Source organism: Erigeron canadensis, chromosome 3 (assembly GCF_010389155.1).
Source record: "Erigeron canadensis isolate Cc75 chromosome 3, C_canadensis_v1, whole genome shotgun sequence".
Taxonomy (NCBI): Eukaryota; Viridiplantae; Streptophyta; class Magnoliopsida; order Asterales; family Asteraceae; genus Erigeron; species Erigeron canadensis.
This window is the reverse complement of record NC_057763.1, coordinates 2,179,843-2,203,195: the sequence shown is the minus strand read 5'-3', so window position 1 is coordinate 2,203,195 and position 23,353 is coordinate 2,179,843. Positions and strand designations below refer to the sequence as shown.

Here is a 23,353-nt window from a genome sequence, read left to right as displayed (position 1 = left end):
TTTTTTAACGGTGAAAATATAATTGACTCGTGCAAGTAACCTAAATCAGTCCCTACTACCACATCTTGTGCCAACCTACATATGTACCTTTTCAAGTAGCCATTTTTTGTATGAATATTTGGAGAACAATTGAGACAACATGCCATCAACAAGCATAGCCCCTGATCAAACCAAGCACATCGATATCCTAAATGAATCTGGACCTGCCCCCCTTAGCTGATGAATCATCCTCTGTTTCAAGATTCAACTAATAATTCAAAATAGATGGATCTTCACCCGGGTCTGTTATTTATATGTAAATCAAGTTCATCCACTTCACCTAATTCTTTTAGATCCCGGCCCGCTTTTTCCCCACTAACTAATTAAGTTACGACCACTGAACAAACTTGGTTGACGAACATAGTTTATGCGCCGCTAATATAGCGGCTTGTCGAGCATTTGACTTGTCCATGGTAATCTAAAGTATAACGTTTTCGGTTTGGCAAGCCGACAAAAGTGAGCGGATTTAGCATCTAGGCAATGCCAAAGAGCTATATTCAATTTGTAAATCCAGGTTGATATGCTACACTTCACTAATTTTTGCAAGAATGGATGTAATGTGGTGCTGTTAACTAGAAGTGTTGGTGCGTCTATGATTTGTATCACAAATTATTTTATGCAATTGAGAAATGGCTTTAAAAGTACATACCACTAAATAGTACTGCATCTTGTTTCAGCTTCTTACACTCACTCAAATTCGTATCCCTGTAACAATTTTCAAGAATTTGTTTCATTAAAAAAGACCGAACTTTTAAGTGCATTTCAAGAATACGTTAAAACAATAATAAAGAATTGAACATCAGTAACCTCTTCAATTTTTGTCCGTATAAAGGAGTTGACCCCTTCCGTTGCATCACACAACCCAAAACTTGTATCTATCAACCGAAGCTTTGGAGTAGTAGATTGTCCAATGGTAAAAGTTGTTATTTTTGGACAACTTTTTATTTGGAGGGTATCTAATGATGGCCAATGAATAGTCTCCATCCCTAAGCAAAAGCCCTTGAGACTCCTAAGGTTACGAAGGGTTAGCGTTCTTAGACAAGGAAACTCCACCTCGTTCTCTCTTCTGTCATCATCATGTTCCCTTTCATCTTTTTTGTGGTCCCCGTTGAGTCTTCTTCCATCATCATCTTCATCTTCTTTTCTATCGTTGTTTTGTTCGTCTTCTTCTTCATCATCTTCGTCTTCTTCATCTTCTTCATCATCTTCATCATCTTCATCATTTTCATCATGATCTTCATCTTCTTCATCATTTTCATCTTCATCTTCTTTTTCATCTTCCACCACGATTACTTCCATTCTTCGGCACCCGCTTATATGTAGCTCTTGGAGTTGCAATAAACTACCAACCATGGAAATAGTAAATACATGCTTTAAACTATAACAACTATTGATAGACAGCCTAGTTAGGTTTGGAAACTTCAATACGGTCCACTGTTTGGTCTTCCATAAACACTTGATATGAGACAACCACTCGAATGCCATCTCTCTTACTTCCAGAACAGAATGTGTTTGCTGGTTCAAACCACTGCTCATTTCGAATGTTTCGAATATCCCCTTTACCGCGGAACACCATGATATATTGATATTTTCAATCTTCTGAAGATGCTGCAACTCATTGTGTCGAATTATAAATCTCGGATTACCCACCCACCTGTCTCGCACATGAACTGTGATCAAGTGATTGTAGAACCAGGGCATCCTCGTTCTTGGTGAAATAGGGGGGAGTGAGGTGGTTGAACCATCCAAACTTGGATCATATGGAACCTTCTGCTGGAAGATACATACATATATGATCAAAAAATTAGTAAAACACATAAAGGTCGACATACATTTGACAGAATTACGTACTAATAAAGTATTTTGAAAAAAAGAAGTATTAATCATCATAAAAAATAAAAAATAAAATAAAAACATACCTCTACTTCTTCTTGTTGTTGTTGCAAGAAGGCAGCAGTAGTTGTAGGAGGAGGAGGATGATGGAACAAGTTGTTGATTTTGCCACATTCCACACTATGTTCTCCCATGTCTGAAACCACGTATTTCAGCATTGGAGTTTCTGAGTCACCTTTTGTAAACATTCTCATTTTTGGGCATTCCTTTATCTCAACACTATCCAATACAGGCCATCGAAAGTTATTCGTACCCAAGAAAAACCCTTCAAGATTGCGTAGATTTGATAATTTCACAAACTTGAGGGACGCGAAGACCACAGGTACTTGATGATGATCAGAAGATGATGATGATGAGGATGTGGTGTGGTTTCCATCCTCTTCTTCCTTCTCCTTGACAATCACTCGGATACCAGGACACGATCTTATTTCTAAATGTTGGAGTTTGGTGAGGCTTTGAAGAGTGGAAAAAGGGAATACATCTCTCAAAAGGTGACAACTAGAGATAAACAATATCCTTAGATTACGCAAATCAGGAAGAAGCCTAATACTAGTAGTAGTAGTATTTGTTAATGTTAACGATGATGATACGACACCACCACCACCACCATTATTATTATTATTATTATTATTATTATTATTATTATTATTATTATTATTATTGTTGTTGTTGTTGCCACTTCCTTCCCCCATACTCACATCATCACCAACCACCTTTTTTATTTCGAACACATCTTTCATTGAATCACATGACCATATTTCCAATTCTTGGAGATGTTGCATATGGGCTAATGCATAGGATGGAATCGCACTAGAGAGCGCACTGCAGTCTTCTATCTCTATAACTCTGGAGTATTGGCACAAAGACCACCGAAGAGCAACAGCTTCTTCTCCTCCAGGCTGCACACCATCATAAATAAATCATTCAATGTATGATTTAATATATTTATATTTATCAAAAAACAAAGCACACTCCATCTACCAGTAGTATATTTATCAAGCTACCAAACTACAATATTTATATTTATATAGTTATATATATATATACTAAACTAAATTAAACCAGTACATTGTACGGGTTAACTAAAAATTCTAATCAAATATTTTCTAAAATATGATAAATCTCTTTATTATATAACTAAGAGAAGATTATTTTTTGATTAGTTGGCAATTTTGGAAGATTGCCATGTAGGATTTTTTATGATTTGTCATACTTACATTAATTTCTTAATTTTAAGTATTCTTTTAAAAATTATATTTTATCCTATTCATCATTAAATAATAATAAAAAAATTAAAAAATGAAAAAATAATAAAAAAGAAAAAGTCGGTTAACAAGTAGGCCAATATATTATTTTAATTTTAATTTAATTATCATTATAATAAATTGATTCATGTATATCTTTAAAAAAAAACTTAATGATATATTCACATACTAGCTAATCATCCTGGGTTCAACCCGGGTTAACTTATAAATAAATAAACTGAATTCTACCTGGGTAACTTTAAAATATGTTATCATGTTAAAATGTATGATAACCCCGTTAAATAAATTGAAAAGTTGTGATAAATTATTATGTAAATAACGTAACTAAACGGAAACAAAACTTGTGTATCTGTGGACACATGTTGAAACACATACGAGTGGTAAAAACAAAAAGTAAAACATATCCTAGAGACACCATAGTTTCGGCCTATTATAACGAAAATTAAGGTGATTAAAATCTTACATAATAGTGTGAGTATTCAATAAAAAAATCTATATTAATGAGATATATTTAAAAAAGGAAGGATATTTTTAAATTTAAATCAATAAATTATGATGATGTCATAATTAATTAAAAAGATGTATGAGAATACACAATTTTTAAAAAATTTTATGTAATCACAATCTTCTTTTATTTATATAATAGATTATTATTATTATTATTATTATTATTATTGAATAACAGTAAGATATTTCCAATTCTTGGAGATGTTGCATATGGGCTAATGCATAGGATGAAATCGCACATGAGAGCTCATGGCACCATATTATCTTTATAACTCTGGAGTATTGGCAAAAGACTACCGAAGAGCAACATACTCCATAATTTAGGGGGAAAAATTAAATAAAATAAGTGGATGTGTTTTTTTTTTTAGGCTTTTTTTTCTTTCTAAACTAATAAAAAGTAAAAAGTATGCCATGTTTTGAGTTTCAATATGGGAAGGTTAAGTTAAGATGTAAACCATCTTACTTCTTTTAAGGATAGAGAGGTTGCTTTCAGTTTTACAAAAAATAAAAAAAGACTTTCAGCCTGGACATAAAAAATCGAAGCCATAGCCTCTATTTTTAGAGGCAAAGGCTCCAACCAGTTGGTTAATCAAATTAGTGTAGGTGGTACAGTTATTTATCAAATTAGTATAAGTTCAAAAATATTTACCATTATGCGTTAAACCTAAATCTATACCACTAATTAAACAGTAGGAATCCTAGATTTATAAAGTCATCCAACTCAATTTAAAAATATATTTAGACTTTGCCACGTAGGAGTTTTTCTACGTGTCGCCTCCATATTTTTTTTGAATATTTATATACAATATAATAAAATAATAATATAAATATAATATATAATGAAATAAAATAAATTATCAAAGAAAATCTAGACAAAGATATTATTGTATCTTACGAAACTTGACAGTGTATACTCAAGTATATTTATTGATATAGTATGTTAATTAACCTGTACCTAAATATATAAAATCCTTCGAAATCAAAATCAAAAGAAGCCAAATCAAATGGTTTGTAATACCAGCCGTAAAAACAAAGTCTATATAGAAGGATTGTTATTGTTAACATAATATATTATATAATATAATAACAAGTTTTAGAAGCATGTACATATTCTTTTTCGTGATTTCACTAAGTGCTGATATTTTTTTTCTCATTCTTTGCTCAATTTATTTTTATTTTTTTATATTTTAAATGGTTTTTTCTGTCTATTATTCATAATTTTCTGACAATGTCTATGTGTTCCTTTAATGCTTTTTATCCAAATAGTTTAAAATGTAACGACATTCTTAAGTGATGATATTTTTTTTCTCATTCTTTGATCAATTTATTTTTATTTTTTTATATTTTAAATTGTTTTTTCTGTCTATTATTCATAATTTTCTGACAATGTCTATGTGTTCCTTTAATTCTTTTTATCCAAATAGTTTAAAATGTGACAACGACATTCTTAAGTGATGATATTTTTTTCTCATTCTTTGATCCGGAATTACTGACATTTATATATTACTAATCATATTGAATGTTACAACCTTCTCTAACAATGTTATGTGTTTAAGGTGAATTTGGGTTTTTAAGATTCTTGCAACATGATAATAGTTTTTTTCATTTTTAATTCAAAATAACTTTTTTGTTAATTATATGTTTTTTTTAATATATTATAATTAATCTAAAATGTCATGAGTTTTTATTGTATCATAATTATAATATGTGTTTTAAGAGGTAATCATGAATTTTTATTGTATCTTGAACTATAGCCGCACATCATGCGGGGAAAAAAGCCTAGTTATATATAAAACAAAACCCGTGGGGTGCCCCACTCACATATCAATGTAGCGGGCACTGTAGCGCGTACATTGCGCGTTACTCTATCACTTTTTTTTTTATTTTTAGTTTCATTGTTTATTTTATAATTTTTTTTCCTTTTTATTTATAATTATTTTTAACTCAGTTTTTACTTTAGATAAATAGGTAAATTTAAGGTATTATGAGTGTATATGTTTATATTGCAAAATTTGTAATTCTCACTGATGACTAACTAACCAGCTTATGTTTATTCCTACATTAATAGTGTTAAATATGATAATTAGTGTTTTCCGCGGCAACGCGCGGGAGGTAAAAATACTTGTTAACATTATATTTATTAATTTTCCAAAAAAGATAATCTCATTGTACCTTATTTTCCATATTATAACTAATTTGTGTATATATATATATACTAGATTTTTTAACCCGCACAATAAATGGTTGTTGCTTAATAAATATTTACTTGTAAATAGGGATGAAACGTGATATCAAAAAAATTTTATGAAAATAAATATAAATAAAATAAACTAAGTCACTAAGAATTTGCTAGAGCACAATCATATTAATGATATTGGGTGTTCTATGTAGTATTTCGTAAATTTTTAAAATTATCATGGCATTCTTAAGAAATGCTTTCATCTTTAAGAGTAGGAAATCAAATTCAAGCGCATTAATGCTTTCTTCATGTGATAAGATTATTTTTTTAGTTTTTTTCTTTTTTTAAATGTAATATATATAATGTGAAATTAGGGCTTTAACCACGATGATAAATATATTTGAAACTATATTAATTTGTTAAATTAGTTTTACCCATTACACTATATTAGAGAAATACTTAGTATTTTTCCTCTTTTCACTTTACATTAACAAAGGCATAAGGCATTAAATGGAAAAAAACCCTTACATTAATACCTTCTTTTAATGTTTAATTATTTTTAAATACTGATAATTTTTTTACTATGATATTATATTACAACAACAACAACAACAACGGTACTTAATCTGACAACAGTCGGATTTGAGGGAGGTATGATGTAGACAACCTTACCTTTACAGGAAAGTAGAGAGACTGCTTCCGAAAGACATCTTCCCTAGGGCTTAACCCTTGTAAAAGTTCTCAACAGTAAGACGGAGTCAAGCCGAAGAGAGAATAGTCTCGATCTCAGATCTTAGTAATATTGCTACCATTATTTTTAATTTATCTACTACAAGATACAATAATTCATTTTATTTATCTCACAATATTATAAATATATCAAAAGGAACGTAACTAGTGGAATATCAAAATTTCTTGTTTTTAAGTTTTACAGTTTAATATGCATTTGTTCAAAGAAAAGAAGTCAACATTTCTTAATTCAAGATTAGATATATATTTTACATGATTAGAGAAGGTTATTTAGTAAATTAAAAGAATCATCTATTTTAATTTTATATCTTTTCCTCCTTTTATTATAAGATTTAGTAAAAATATTTATGACATCCTGAAATCAAAAGTCAAGTTAAATATGTTTTTAATTGGGCAACAAAGATTAGTTTTGGGATTTAAGTTAGGATTGAAGGAACACTTCCAGCTAGATAAAGTAAATAAAAATTAAACATACAATGAATCAATATATGTTACCTGTAATTCATGATAGATGGAACTGCACCTATCGCCATTGCCACCAATATGTTGTAGACTCTTTAGGGAATCGATATGGAGCGTGTCAAGTATTATAGATGGAAAAAATGTCATTTGTTCATCTTTGTCATCTCTATTTGAAACAATTTCTTCCATAACTTCACAATATTCTATATGGACATACTTTAAGTTGGAGAGAAATTTGAACATGAGGGGTGAAAACAAATACTTGATGCTCCTGCAATCACTTAAGCTTATGTTTGTGAGGTTGTGGCATAAGGATTTTGGTGGATGAAGAATGAAGAATTGATTCCAATTGCACTTCCACACATGACTCATGTTGTCCATATCACTCAAATATAAATTCTCAAGGGAGGGAAGTAGTTGATGTTGATGATTATATTGAGAAGTTGACATTAATTCTCCAGTACTAGTGGCACTCTGTATGTCAAACACAACTTGTGATTCTCTATCGTGTTTCAAAGTAAGTGTTCGAAGTTGATGGAACGTATGTATGAGATGAGTTGAGAATACAATATCCCTGGTTATAGCGTTATTCTGCACGTATCGTAACAACAAACGTAATTTGAAATCGTACTTGACTAAAAAAATATAATTAATACATACATCTATATCTCTTTTCAACTACTTTTCTAATTTAGAATACCTAATGTATAAACGTTCGAGATTTATTTCTATGAAAATGGGTTGACAAAGCATACCTGTTGCACTGGGCTGATGTCAATTTCTTGAAGTGCTTCTAAGTTAAAGTTGGCGGTGATAGGCGTGAATAAATTTTCAAAATTGGCACATTCAGATATCTCTATACTTTCAACTGCTTCAAATCCATGGATGATGCAATCATTAGAGCTATCTACATTGTTTAGACTCCACACATTCACGAGCCTATCACACTCGACAATCGCAATCTTTTTCAACATGGGAAAGCTAACATTGTTACTGCAAGTAACTTCAATTGACCATATATTGGTCAACTTATTCATCCTACTAATCTGCAATGTCTCCAACTTCGGAATCGCAACCTGTGGAATACAAGTTAAACAGCTTGTTCATCCATCATTAGATATAATTACATTATCAATCAATATAAGCTAACAAGTTTAGTAAGGGGCATACTTCTTTATAAAAGAAAGGTTGTGCAGTAAAAGTATCACTCGACATAGAAGTTGATGCCAAGTTTTCATCAGGAAAAATGCAGGTGAAATTTGGAAGGCCATCAAGCTCCACCTCCATGAGCTGAGGTAACTCAATTATATTGACACTATTGCACAAACCTGCTAGCTTTGGTAAGCGATCCAATTTTAGAAACTTTAAACTCGGAAATCTTATTGTCTCTGATCCATTATGCTCATCATGTATGAGTGTTTGCATTATATCGCATGACCGGACTGTAAGATGTTCCAGCCTTGACAAAGTTGTTGCAACACGATGTGTGAATAGGTACCTCAAATGTCCACCCTCTGAAATTTTAAGGACCTTTAGTCTTAGCGTGTAACACGTAGAGTACTCATTAGAATGTACCGACTTACGAAAAGGAACCTGTATAATCATTCAATAAAAGTTCACCGGTTAAATAGAATTAATTAAAACACAAAAGTTTAGTACAAATCATACTTACTTCTTCATTCAAGAAAGGCTGCATTGTGGAAGTGTAACTTGATATAGATGACGATCCCAATATATTATCGGGGAAAATGGTTGTGATATCCGAAGGGCCATCAACTCGCAACTCCATGAGCTGAGGTAACTCAATTACACTACCAGTTTCACACAAACCTACTAGCTTTGGTAAGCCACCCAAAGCTAAAAACTTTAAACTCGGAAATTTGATTGGTTCTGATCCACTATCCTCATCATGTATGAGTGTTTTCATTATATTACATGACAAGACTTCAAGATGTTCAAGCTTTAACAATGTTGCTGCAACATGACGTGTGAAAAGGTACCTCAACTGTGGACACTTTGAAATGTTTAGGACTCTTAACTTGTAGAACGAAGAGTATTCTATAGAATGTAGAGGCTTTACTTTAAAATCTTCTAGATCATTCATATCGTCCACTTCTAAATGAAGCACAACTGTTTTCTCAAACAACACATTGATTCTAGATTCCAAAAGTTCACCCTTATTGGAGACCAGCATCAATGTGTTTTCGAATGATTTTGTCTTTTCATCTTTCTCTTCTAAAAAACGTCCTATGGAAATCTTGAATCTATCAAGTTTGTTAAACGACATTCTCTTGGGATGAGTATTGTTTCCAAAGAGCTCGATTTCTATTGCGAAAAGGTTTCTTGAACGGTCAGCTAATTCATTGAAATTTCCATCTGTGAAGCTAATGACCTTTCTACCAGCAACCCTCATATAGAGCTCTTCAAGGTTGACCAATTCTTTTAAGACGCCGTCGTCAATATGAAGATTAACACAACCTGTCATATCTAGTAGTTTGAGCTTCTTCAAATTTCCGATTGTGAATGGCAATTTTCGCATTCTACAGTGAGCAAAGCTAAGCACTTCTAGATTCAAAAGACTTCCAATAGAACGACAATCAAACATCAATGAACACTCATGCAGACAAAGTGTTCGAAGGTTGCTGGAGTATTCAAAAGATCCGGGAAGCAACGGGTACTGCATGTCTTCATACACTATAACCTGAAGCTTCTCCATTAACCCATAAAAGTTTTTGGGAAACCTTAGTGACTTATCTCCATGTGTTAGCTTCAAAAATGACAGGTTTGGATATTCAAAGCTTGTTGGAAACTCTTTCATGCCGTTAAATGCTAATGAAATTCTTTTGCAAGAGTCAGGTGTATCATTTGCAGGCCACTCTGACATGTTACCAAAATTAACTATTGAAGCATGCTCAGATTTAGAATACATTATCAAAACAAAAGCACGCGTGAGATCATGCATCTTGATGCTCCCGGCATGATTACTTTCAATCAATAGATTTGCATTAACGAGTTGCTCAATGCAAGCGTTCAACCTGTTTCTTGCCTGTCTAACAGTATACACTTTTTTAAACAGTTTCAAACCCCATCCGTACCTCACCAACTCCTCTGTAGGAATATCAAAGTCTTCGGGATATAAACCACAAAGCAAAAAAACTGATTTAGTCTCCTCGTCTTCTAGATTCTTGTAGCTTAATTCAAAAACTTCATTCACGATTTCGTTTATGTCATGGTGCTGTAACTTGGTAAGTGTATCTTCCCAGATACTCTTGCTTTTACCTCTAAGAGTAATTGCGATGGTTTTAATCGCAATGGGCAAACCCTGACATCTTTTTACAATATCATCTCCTACGTTACGAAGATCAGGATCCAAATCAGCTTCAGCTTCATCTGAATCTTTTATAAATTTCCAAAAGAATCTTTGTGCTTCTGCATTTTCCAAGACATTCACGTCGAAAATAGAATTAGCTTTAACACCCATCCTTGTGCAAACATCTCTTTTCCGTGATGTCAACAAGACTTTAAAGTCGACACCCTGATCTGGAAGAGGACTTAAACCAATATCCTTGAAATCAACCAACTGCCATATGTCATCAAGTATCACTAGGATCTTCTTCTTACCTTCTTCAGTAGAATAACTCTTGAACCATGCACGCAGCTTCTCAGCTCTTGCAGATATATCTTTCTCTTTTAGATCTATAGTGAGGTAATCAGCTACAGCGCGTTGAATATCGAAGAGGTTTGGCTTTTCCCCTATAACCACCTTAACTATAAGACTAAACATTCTTTTTTCTGTGAGAACCGTTTTCAGCTTTTCCATCATCGTGGTCTTCCCAACCCCGCCCATCCCACACAGAGCCATCATGTGTGATTGGTGGTCTGGTTCTAGGGCTTTCAATGCTTTCATGAAAGTTTCCTCTCTGGACCCAAAGTCATTGTGATATTCACTTACTGGTGGTTCAGACGTCATGGAATCAACTTCTCCAAGAGGAATTTGCTGATGGGTCCATACGATTCTAGAGTGTTCTTCAGTTAGGCGTTTAATAACTTGAATCAACTCAAAGGCTTTTTTCCCGACACCATGCCTTGTCTTGAAACTGAAACAACCGCCAACATTACTATTAGAAATGCGATTCACTTCTGCATCAACCTTCACAACTTCTTCCAACCAACCTGGGACCTGAGCTGGAATCTCAATTCTATTACGTTTGTTGTCTTCCATTTGTTTTTCGACATTGACTCTTGTAGCTTTCAACTCCCTCATATTGTTTCCCATATCCCTGACATACTTTTTGCAGGACGTCATGAAGTCTATGTGTTTTTTGACGTGAACCGTGAGAGACTCAACAATAGGTTGAAGAATGAGATTAACGAATTCCATTATTGCCTGATATTATTTCTCTCTTAACCCCTACATGAACAATTAAAGGAATCAAATCAATATGATTGAAATTGGTTAAGAGAAGAATTGTCAGATCATCATATATACTAAATTTTTTTGGATAGTTATTGAGCTGTTTCTTAAACACTTTTGTGAAACCTGTAAGGAAACAAAACATGTCATCCAAGCTTTGTCCAATTTCAATTCATGGACCAAAGGTGTAATTTACCCTTAAAACAAATAATTATAATTATACTATAATTGTAGTGATAATTCTATTCTAACGAGGTACGTCACCCAAGCTCAGGGACCAAAGATGTAATTTACCCTTAAAACAAATAATTATAATTATACTATAATTGTAGTGATAATTCTATTCTAACGATGTATGTCACCTAAGCTTTGTCCCAGGAAATTAGCATTTATTTATTATATGCGATAACATGTAAACTTTGAAATTGACATGTTTAAAAATCACAATATTCCTCTTGTATACTTGAATCTTAAGAATGAATCTATGTGCATCATGAAAGCAAAGAAAGAAATGTAACAAGTGTGATCTGGCCCTCTGTTTAGTATGTAATTAATGATCGGGAAACATGCAATAAGTTATTCTTTATGATAAAAACAATTGCGTTTAAGTAAACAAGTGGGTTGTATCGATCTTGAGAGTTTGGCGGTTAACTAAAAAACAAGGATGACATCGAGGACTCAAGGTAATAATTGCTAGTATAAATGCCAAGTAAAATGGAAAACACTAAAAACTAAATCAATTAAAGTTTATATAAATATATGGTCGTGTATATAGTCATTTTGAAACTTTTAAAAAGATAAATTCAATCATGTTGTAAAGATGAATTAACGAGTCTCGGGATTTCTTAAATGGTTGGTCATACGAGATTTTACTAGACCCAATGAGGGTCAAAGTTGGTCAAGGCTAAGAAGGGCAACAAACCCCTAATTTTCACTTCTGCCTTTCCCACTTTCACTTTCACTCTCCCTCTCTCTCTTCTCTCTTTTCTCTCTTACGATTGCCTTCCCTCCTCTCCCCTCTCCTTCTCTCATCATCCTTTCTTTCTTTGTCTCTCTACAAAACTTTCATCTTTTTCACAATTGTGGTAATAATCTAAATGGATTTAAGTCCTAAACACGTTTTATATAGATTATCATAGATATTTGGCATGAAAAATCGGATTTGTATACACACACACACACACATATATATATGAGCGAGTTATCTTGAGAACTCTAAAAAAATAAGGAACGCGAGAACCATTCCGGACCACATATTCTCTTCCATTTTCTTTCTACTTAATAAAAAATAAAAATTCATCTAAATCATTTAAAATGATTTTGTAACATTCGAGAAATTTGACTTTTGTTGACTCGTTAGTCTTGTGTACATTTGATTAATGATGATCGTTTACTCTATATATGATCGAGTTTGGCTATGATTTAATTGTGTTCAAGGTGAATATGCATATATATATATATATATATATGATGATCGTTTTTAGTCAAGTTGTGTTTGCATGATATTCAAGGTGTTTTATGAGATTGAATGGTCGTTAATGTAATGGTCGATTGCTAACTTGTGGTGTAACTAGATTGATTAATTAAATGAATTATCCATGGGTTAACCTTAACCCAAACCCATGCCCATCTACCCAACCCTATCCCCACCCCAAGTCTTGCCATCCTCTCAACCATCCATTCATTTCTTACACTTCTCTTTCTCTCTCACACTCTTAATTGAAAGACTTTTCTTACTTCTCACTCTCCCTCTCTAAATTTAATACATCAAATTAAATGTTTCAAGCAAGACTTTGTTAGGGCTTTTCATTAATATCATCATCTTTTCTTCATATTAAAAATTTGGGTTTGTAAGTGCAAGGAAACTCCCTATTCGGGTCATTTTCGGGTTTGATACTTTGGTGTAAGATTTGGTAAGTTAAAACTATCTCATATTCACCATTACATGTTTATAATCATGTTTCTAATCATATTCAAGTGTTTTCGGGTCATGAATTGAGCCAAAAGTCGAATTAGGGTTCTTGTTGCTAAATGGGTCAAAAATGAATTTTTCTTGTTAATTTAATAATGGGTCGAAATGATGAAGTGGGTTATGCCCAACCATGTCTAAGAATACTTGTACCTTAAGTGAGTCTTTTCCCTTCAAAAATTGGTTTTAGGTCGATTTAGGGTTTTGGTGTTCTTGGTGAAGTCTTGGCCGAAAATCAACATCTAATTGATGTTATGGAATGAAATTGTGGGTTGGGAATTGTTTACTCATGTCCATTTATGTGTGTTTGAGCTTCACAAAGTCGAATTTGAGGTTAAGTGTCAGTTTTGGGGGTTCATGGGTCGGTTTTGAAGGTCTTGGGGTAGTGTTTGGCTCATATGGGGGCTGCTAGTCGACTAGGTGCAGACCTGGGCTTGCTGGGCAGTAATTCCAGGCTGCGGCGCAGTGGCTGGGCAGGAACCTTGACTGCGGCGCAGTGAAGAAACACTGCTGTGCAGTCTGTTACTGCGGCGCAGTTGGTGCCTTTATTTATTGAAACATTTCCTAGCTCGACTTTAGTTATCCTAGGATCGTGCCGACCTTTCCGAAATGTCCTCTTATGACCTTATTGGTGCTCTACACAAGACAAATCATTCGTTCAAAGTCGTGAGTCAGTTTTGGAACCAAACTTGAGATTTTAACTCAAACTATATACATATATATACATATATCTTTTGATCCGTAAGTACGTTTTGGACGTATGACCTATCGTTGAAATCGTGGGAGAGTCTACTTTCTCATGGTATAATCCTTTTGAAGTAAATGCATTTCCATTTCTAAAAATGTCTTGTCAAAGTGTCTTGTTCTTACTCGGAAAAGTTGTTTAAGCGTTGTGAGTTTGTGACTCGGTTTAAACTTACTAAATCAACTTGTTTAGGGTTATAGAGTTGACTTTGATGATATTATGATATACATTCATAGGTTGTGGACTCATAGCGGTTGGTGAGCGTTTATAACTCTTTGTTAACTCGTTATTGTTGCTTGGAAACCAAGGTGAGTTCATAGCCCCTTTCTTTACATGATTTTGGGGTGAAAAGTGTACATCGTGTTCATAGTTTAGTTTGATCGTTATATGTTCCTTTATGTATGTAATCAAGGTTGTGTGGTTGTTTGGCTAGTTTATCAAGGTTATATGCTCGTTTGAATCATGAATCAAGGTTATATGATTGTTTTGAATTGTGAATCAAGGTTGTGTGATTGTATATGTTTGTATCAAGGTTATGGGGTTCATTAAATGATCTAATCAAGGTTTCAAGGCTTGGTGATCGTTTAAGGATCCCAATTATGAGATCATTTAATGACCCAATCAAGGTTTCAAGGTTGTGTGATCGTTTATCGATCCAAATCAAGGTTTCAAGGTTTTATGAGCATTTAATGATCTAATTATGTTCGTATCAAGGTTAAACGGTTATTATCCCGACACTTGTTTCTTATAGTCAAAACCTACGAACTCACCAACTTTATGTTGACGCTTTTTAGTACGCTTTTCAGGTAATCAAGTGAATCAAAGACATGATGAATGATTGCATTGCATGTGATAGGATTGAGCTTGGACTTTGTGGATCCGTGATTCATTGCACCTGTTTATGGGTTATGCCTAGGATCGTTAGCCATCATTTGGACTATCTCTTTTGTAAACTATTGATGATGTTGTGCTCCTTGTGCATTATTTGATCCGTAACTTGTAATTGTACTTGAATTATGTATGGATTACTCAATCCTTGAATGCATTTAGCACCTCTACTTAATTTCCATGTCACGCTGAGCTTTTCTACTAATGCCCCAAGTTTCCGCCTTGTTGGGGTGTTAAAGATTTATCTCACAAACAATACATTATCAGATGAAAATAATAATATGGGTAGTTTTAAAAGTTCATCTTTCATTAGAGATGCGATTCGATATACTTTTGACGACTTTTCTTTTGCATTTTTTTTATACTTACACATAACCTATACATGAGTAGGTGAAAAGAAAGTTGTGATTCAAAACGGGCTCCGCCCTTAAGGAATTTCATAAAGGGTAGCTTGTGGGGGTGATAGGTCCTAGGGTGTGATAGGTCATAGGGGGTAATAGGTCATAGCGTGATAGGTCATAGAAGGTGATAGGTCATAAAGGGTGATCGGTGATGGGTGATCTACCTAACAAAAATTAAAAAGTCGTCAAAAGTATATCGTTAGACGAAAAAAAAGTATAGATAGTCTTAAAATTTTGTACTCATTCATTAGAGATGCGACTCGATATACTTTTGATGACTTTTTAATTAGTTTTGTTTTTTTCCTTGTATTTGTGGAGTTACACATGTGTAAGATCTTTGTTTTTACATTTAAATTACTAAATGACTATCTGTAGACAAGAATGACGGTTAAGTGCGGAGCTCATCAATCTACGACGGAGTCAGTGGCGGATCTAGGAAATTAAGATGGTGGGGGCAAAAATTTTTTACCTTAAATGATCGAATAGCCTCGTGGTAACATCAAAATAGTCAGCTCCGAATTCTCAACCAAATAAGCTTTTAACTACACTAAAAACATCAATTAAACAATTTCAAAAACATCTCGTGAACAACACTGAAGACAACATCAAAACATCACAATACAACACCAAAAAACTGCATGCTAAAAATAGCATATAAACAACAATAAAACTGCAATAAAAATAGCCATAAAACAGCACTACAAACAATATAACAAAGTAAAGTGAGGATTTGGAACAAATCATTATAAAAAAGGTATAACATCATAACATTACTAAAATTATGACCTGATGCAGCTAGTACTTGTTCGATATCAAGATAGAATAATCAAATATTTAAGTTGGAATATCAAGTAAAATTGTTGTCGTTGTATCTTGCAAACTTCCATCCAAAGCTTAGTGATTTGTCAAGTAATGCTATCAACCAGTAAACCACATTTCTTTTTTTCCTTTTTGAGATATCACGTCCCTTTTTTCTTTCTATTTTCTAAAGCCTAATGGATTTCTTTGAATTGGACTTATCAAATCTAAAGGTGTTGGGCCTGATATTCCCCTTTAGACATGCCAAAAAAAAAAACCAGTTCCTCAAAAAACGGTACCAAATAACCGGAATCGAAATTAGAAAAAACCCGGTTCGGAATCGTATCCGCTTTGGGTCCCAAAAACCGGTTCCTTACATGTTTCAAATCGGTTCAAATCAGTTCTTGGACAAAAAAAAACGAAAAAAGACCGAAAAAAAACTGGTCAAAAGTTGACTCGGAACTGGTTCCGGTTCTTGAAGAACCGGTTCTTTTGGGTGCATGTCTTTTTTCTTTGATTTTTCATCATGCTACTGCATTCTTATGCTATCAATTTTCGGTCGACAGGTATGGTAAATAAACTCTCTACCCATTCCGACTTTTATCTCTTTGTGGCCGGCGGTCTTTATGAAAACAGTCTCTCGACCTTTGGGTAGAGTTAAGACTGTTTACAACTTACTTACCCCATACCCCAATCAGGGATTAAGTCTTTGTTGTTGTTGGTTTTTTTTTTTTTATCATGATATTGCAATGATTCTTAACTTGATAAACTGAATAGTTATAATATGATAAACCATAGAATATAACGATTGATGTGACTAATTTATACCCATTACCCACGTCGTTATTGGCCATTTTAGTTCATGTTTTAAGCCGTTTTTGTATGCATTTGGCGCGTTTATGCTGTTTGTTAGTGTTTACAGACTCTAAACAGGTTACGCGTCCATTTGGTGCATTTTCGGATGATTATTGGCCTGGAAGTGCAATATGATGTTCAGAGTTGAATTGAGTGGAAGATACGGCAAAGTTTGACGAGTAATCGAGATCGAAAGAAGTGGTTCTGTATAAGCTCGCGACTGCGCCGCAGTGAGGGAAGGCTCAACCCCACTGCGCCGCAGTGGGTGCACGGGAGGACAGACCTTTCCTTGTTTCTGCATCAGATTTTGGAGGGGTATAAAAACAAAACCCTAGGTCAAAAATAAGCTATCAAAATTCTTTCTAGGAGCTGTTACAACAAGGGTTCTTCTTCCTCCAATCAAGATTATTTCTTAGGCGGATTCATTGAAGATTCACGGGCACCCATCTAGATCGTATCTACTTATTGTCTTGCATTTTATTTTCCTCAAACGATTGGTACATCATGTTTCTCCTTTATTTTATTCATTATTGTGAATTGATCATGAGTGGCTAAACGTTTAATCATCCACCTTGATGAAACTAGACGGATAATGTGATTGCAATATTTTTAATTCATAAGGGTTTATTTAATTATCGTTGTTTTGTGATCTTGATGATGTTAACACTTTTCATTAATTAATTTTGATATTGGTTGCATATGATTCTTCGTTGGTGGTACCAGTTGAATGTGTATGTGATTTTAAAACGGTTACTTGTCTATAAGTAATTATCACTAGTTAATGGTATGGTAGTGAATATCATTTTAAAAAAAGATTAATTTTGTTAACGTGATTGATATAGGTTGGTGGTACCACGCTATTGTCACATAGGTTCAATTGATAATTTAATAGTCAATAAAACTGATTGATAGAAGAATTGTCTCAGTTTTGGTGGTACCGACTTGGGTAATTCGACTAGCAGTTAGGTGATTGGATAATTTGTTCACGGTTGGTGGTACCACGTGAGTATCTTAATCTTGTCACGATTATCTTCAAACTCCAGAGAATTTGTTCTTCATTAAAAATGCAATCACATTTGAAGTCGAGGGAAGTCAAGGTGGATGACTTTTAATTATATTGTCTGAAGTGTTCTTTTAGATTTATGCAATTATTTTGCAAACCCACTTACTTTATTTGTCAAAAGGATTTTCGAAACAACACCCGTTTTCCAAACCATTTTACTAGCAACTAATCATTTCCCAATCCCTGAGAACGAACTCAGACTTATCTCTTAACTATATTATAAACGATCGGGTCCACTGCCCGTGAGTGCGTAGTAGTTAGTTTTTGGGTAGTTTTAGTTTTATAAATTTAAAGCTCGATTTTGCACATCAACGATAATAAAAATTTAGGTAAACAGATAGGTGAATGATCTAATTCCAACCCAGTATCAATCAAAGTATCGAATCCGAAGACTATGATGAAGACATCAATCATAATAATAAAGCTTCAATGTTTTTAGTCACCGTCGGATATTGATGGTGACTGTCTTGGGGTGGCCGTCTCACTATCTCAATCCAAATTATTATTGTTTTTTCATAAGTGTGAGATCTGGGAGTCAGGGTCTATTGCTAGAAATATCGTGGCGAGTTTTGGTGATGCCAACGGCTTGCAAGTTGCAACTTTAACTTTTGTTATTTTGTGTGGATTTTTGATTTGCTTTTTTACTTAGATATGTAATTATTACATGATCTTGCAAAATCTAGGAGTTTCGGTAGAAAAGAAGAGGCTTATTGATTAAAAGCAAAATAATAATAATAAAGATTTTATAAGGTGAAATTAAATTGTAACTAGCTTATGATGAGAAGCATGCGAGCTACTAGAGATGTGCACGGGTCGAAACCCGGCCCGATCCGACAAAACCCGGCCCGATCCGTGACCGGTGATAGCATGAAAAATGGATCCATCACCCGGCCCGTGAAGGTCCAGGTCGGTTCTGTTCGGGTCGGGTTACGGGCGGGTCACGAGTTCCTTCATAACTTTTCGGTTTTTGGCTTCACTCAACCTGGCCCGGCTGGACCCGTCCAACCTGTGACCCACGAATGCACTAAAAATGTGACCCACGACCCGGTTTGTTAGTGTTTCGGACGGGTCGGGTCGGACCGATTCCGGGTCGGTTCGGGTCACGGGTTTCGGTCCAAATGCTCATCCCTACGAGCTACTTATTTCTTTATGTATGTATATCTTGATGTAAAAAGAGGAGTTATGTGATAATACATATTTAATTTAATTCTTAAAAATTTTCGATATATATATATATATATATATATATATATAAGGGAATGTTCATTTGAATATTATTCACATATGAACATAGATAATTTTAATTATAATTTGATCTGTTCATATGTGACAAATTTGTTCACATACATCATTCATATATGAACATCAAGTTATAATTTAGAGGTTCTCATGGTTATTCCACTTTAAATGGTTCTCACATGAACTCTTTCATATATATATATATATATATATGGAAAAAGTGAATATAAGGCTGTTCGACACCTAAGCTTAGGTGTGGAACCCCTCACATACAATTTTTTTTAATATTTCTTGATTAATGAATAAATGTTTGAGCCCCCATGAATTTTATGGATTAAAAAACAATATGTGAGTGTTTCACACCTAAACTTAGGTACCTAACAGTCTTATATTCTCATCCTCATATATATATATATATATATATAGGGAAAAGGGAATATAAGGCAGTCCGACACCTAAACTTAGGTGTGGAACCCCTCACATAATATTTTATTATATATTGTTTAATGAATAAATGTTGGGCCTCCGTGATTTTTATGGTTTAAAAAATTAATATGTGAACGTCCTACATCTTAGCTTAGGTACCTAACAACTTTATATTCTCATCCCCATATATATATATATATCCATATAAATTACTTATATATGTATATATTTACCACATAAACTACTTATATATGTAGGTTACGGGTAGAATAAAATAAGTATCTATACATTATAAAGCAAATAAGGTTTCAATTTTCAATTTTAACAATGTATTCATGATAATGCATGATGTACCATACATCAATGCCCCACAAGTTTCAAGTTTCAACTTTCATTTTCATCTCTCTCCTCAAATCTCAACCACTCATTTTTTTCTCTCCTATATAAATCATTTTATTCATTCAAAATCTTTTATCTCAAAAACCGTACATCGATAAATCATAAAAACTATATGGGTGTTCTTAAAATTTCATGCTCTTTTATTAGAGATGTTTTTCGATATACTTTCGACGAATTTATAAATCTGAGGGCGGAACCCGTATGACTAAGGCATTTTGCTATCATACTCTATGACGTATCACCTCCTATGACCTATCACACTCTATAAATTATCACCCCACCATCTCACCGTCGCTAACTCAATGGCCGCCGCAACGTGCGAGTACCATTCTCGTTAACATAAAATAGGTAAGGCACCATATAAAATTAACATGTGGCATGAGAGTTTAACAAAATAAAATTCAGGTTTGAGGGTGTTTTAGCCATAAGAGCACTCACAGTGCTAGACACTCATTCTCCAAGGACTAGTCCTTGTCAGCACGACACCAGCTCCACATCAACCCAAGGACTAACCAATGACTAATCTTCCAAAACACCCACAATGTCCGAACTAGGTTAGGAGCCACTATTTATTTAAGTTTACTTTTTCAACCCAATATTCTACCATCTATTTAATTATATACTTTTAACCCTTCTAACTTATACAACTTCAATTTTTTAATAAAAACACGCTTAAAAATTCCATTAAATAAAAAAATCATAAAATACAATACTAAAAAAAATAACACATTATTAATTAAAAACAACTACATAGTTTCACAATTAAAAACATTTTATTATTACTAAGACAAACAATAATGGATCACGGGAGACGCCAAATATGCTCGACAAGATCGTAACGAAGACCATGGTGAACCCCTCGTCTCGAAGCTCCTTTTTGGTCCATGTGGGGACCGCCTTATTGGTCCGTGCGCACTTTCTTGATACTTCTTGATTTTTTTCGGGTCTTGTGGGCATGAAAAAGCCTTGACGAATGTCGCCTACTCATTATAAAAACCGTCGGCTAGATAATATTCCTTCTGGTAACCGTAAATGAAGTATCCGGAGCCGTATCCTCAATGATTTCCCTAAACAAATGTGATTGATTAAGGACGTTTATGTCGAACCTGTCATTCCAAAAAAATGCATGCCGAATCCATAAATCGTACGATGCAACAGCTTCAAGCATGATGGTTGGTACCCCTTTATTACCTCGAGTGAACTGGCCTTGCCATGCTTTTGGATACCTTTTCCAGGGCCAATTCATACAGTCGATGCTCCCAAGTATCCCTGGAAAACCATGAAGGTGTGCGTGTTTCTGGGAGAGACGTTGTATATCATCTGTTGTTGGTCTTCGTAAGTACTCTTCTCTGTAAAGGTCAAAGACACACTTACAAAAAGCATCAAGCGCGTCTCTAGAAGTTTGTTCACCCATCTGTAGATACTCATCAAGTGAATCGGCCACGTTGCCACACGCCAGCTGACGTATTGCGGATGTACACTTTTGAATTGTAGAAAAACCGAGTTTACCTCTTTCATCTACACGCTGGTTTTGGAACTCAACAAAATAACGAGGAACAGGCTCATCACCAACTGGGGAGAAAGAAGCTATATCGTTAGCTATACGCATGAACAACTGTTTTCGCATTCGAAAACGCCGCCTAAAGAAGTGTGGAGGATACTTTGCGTTTTCTACAAAGTAATCATTTAGCAACTGTTGTCCTGCACCAAGTTGATCTCTGGGAATATGAACACGAGTGAGAGGGGTAGAAGATTCCCCATTTTTGACCAAATCGATAAAATCACCCATTATAGTGATAAGTTCTTCATCGTCAGAGTTATTCCCAAACAACTCCAGTCGAGTGTACGTGTTAGCACTCGACGGAAATGGAAAGATATGATGATTTTAGATATTGAGTGTGTCTTTTATGTTTATAAAAGTATGTTTTTGTGTATAAAACTATAGATCTAAAGATGTTATATATATAGATAAATTGTGTCATTTTTTGAAAAGTTTTAGGATTTGACCGTTGCATTTAAAAAAATAATAATAATATCTAACGCTTATCTCTCTCGTCTTTGTGGGAACAGACTACCAAGAACGAGGCTGAGGACGAGTCACACCTAATCGTGTGCACTCGTCCCCGATCAGTGAACGAGCTCGAGAACGAACAGGGACGAGTCTGACTACTCTTATACTTATTTGTCCCCCACATATATCATTCCCAACATTGACAACCATTCTTCAAACACAATCTCTCTACAACAAATCCTTTCCTTCTCCAGCCGCCGCCACTTTCTCCGGCCACCGTCGCCTTTTTTCTTCAGCCATCGTCAAACGACTCTATTTTTCAAGCTGCAAGCCACCGCCACACGCCACTCTCAATCTCCACTGCCACCAACCCTTCTTCGTTTCCGATGCCCCACCACCACCATATGACATTGCTCCGAGGCCGTTGTATGCCACCGCCCTGTGGTCCGCATCATTCTCTTTCTATCTCTTCTTGGATATGAAAACCAATCATCGTGTAGAGATACGGTGTTTTCAACTTATGGATCTCTGAAAACCGATTATATCTTCTTCAATCTGTTTATAGTTTAATTTGATTGTATCAACGATGTGCATCGGTTTTGTTATCAACGATGTGCATCAGTTTTTTGCTATTTTGTTTTTCATAATAAAAGTGAGTCATCATTTTTTTTTCCATTGTGCATCATTTTTTTTGTTATCAACGATTGTGTTGTGCATCAAGATTGTGTTATTTCACAAATGTGAATCACAACGATTGTGTTGTGCATCATTTGGTTTTTTGTGAATCCAACATTTGTTGTTTTTAAAATTTATGTACAGTTTTAATCTTGGAGAAGAAATAGTAAAATGAATAACGAAAGAGAAACGGCCAAAAGTTCAGGAATAAAGAAAGTAGACAATTTGAAGCAAATGATAGATATGTCCTTAGTTATAATTTTTTTTTAATTTTAAAACAATTAATTAATCAGAATCTTGATCTACTTGATCTAAAAGCTAAATTATTATCTTATTTGTTTTACCATAATAGTTATTTTATAATACCCACTTTCT

The 23,353-nt window shown here is 34.1% G+C and overlaps 2 protein-coding genes across 2 annotated transcripts; both read right to left on the bottom strand.

Annotated features, from left to right (window-relative positions):
- Positions 1–705: 705 nt before the first annotated feature.
- Positions 706–11,489, bottom strand: LOC122590817. The gene is made up of 10 exons (XM_043762986.1): positions 8,768–11,489; positions 8,266–8,688; positions 7,851–8,171; positions 7,129–7,686; positions 2,686–2,831; positions 1,959–2,481; positions 1,534–1,812; positions 1,333–1,381; positions 847–1,223; positions 706–744 (listed from the first exon to the last, which is right to left on the bottom strand). The coding sequence occupies exons 1-10, from the start codon at positions 11,474–11,476 to the stop codon at positions 727–729; spliced, it is 5,403 nt and encodes a 1,800-aa protein (XP_043618921.1). The 5' UTR covers positions 11,477–11,489; the 3' UTR covers positions 706–726.
- A 9,806-nt stretch (positions 11,490–21,295) lies between these two features.
- Positions 21,296–22,081, bottom strand: LOC122590815. The gene has a single exon (XM_043762984.1). The coding sequence runs from the start codon at positions 22,079–22,081 to the stop codon at positions 21,296–21,298; it is 786 nt and encodes a 261-aa protein (XP_043618919.1).
- Between the last annotated feature and the right edge of the window lie 1,272 nt (positions 22,082–23,353).

Coding starts and splice junctions, on each gene's coding strand:
- LOC122590817 (XM_043762986.1), bottom strand. CDS start 11,476: ATGGAATTCGTTAATCTCATTCTTCAACCTATTGTTGAGTCTCTCACG. Junction 8,172..8,265: donor AACCTTTCTTTTATAAAGAA/GTATGCCCCTTA, acceptor TGTATTCCACAG/GTTGCGATTCCGAAGTTGGA. Junction 7,687..7,850: donor ACATCAGCCCAGTGCAACAG/GTATGCTTTGTC, acceptor CGATACGTGCAG/AATAACGCTATAACCAGGGA.
- LOC122590815 (XM_043762984.1), bottom strand. CDS start 22,081: ATGGGTGATTTTATCGATTTGGTCAAAAATGGGGAATCTTCTACCCCT.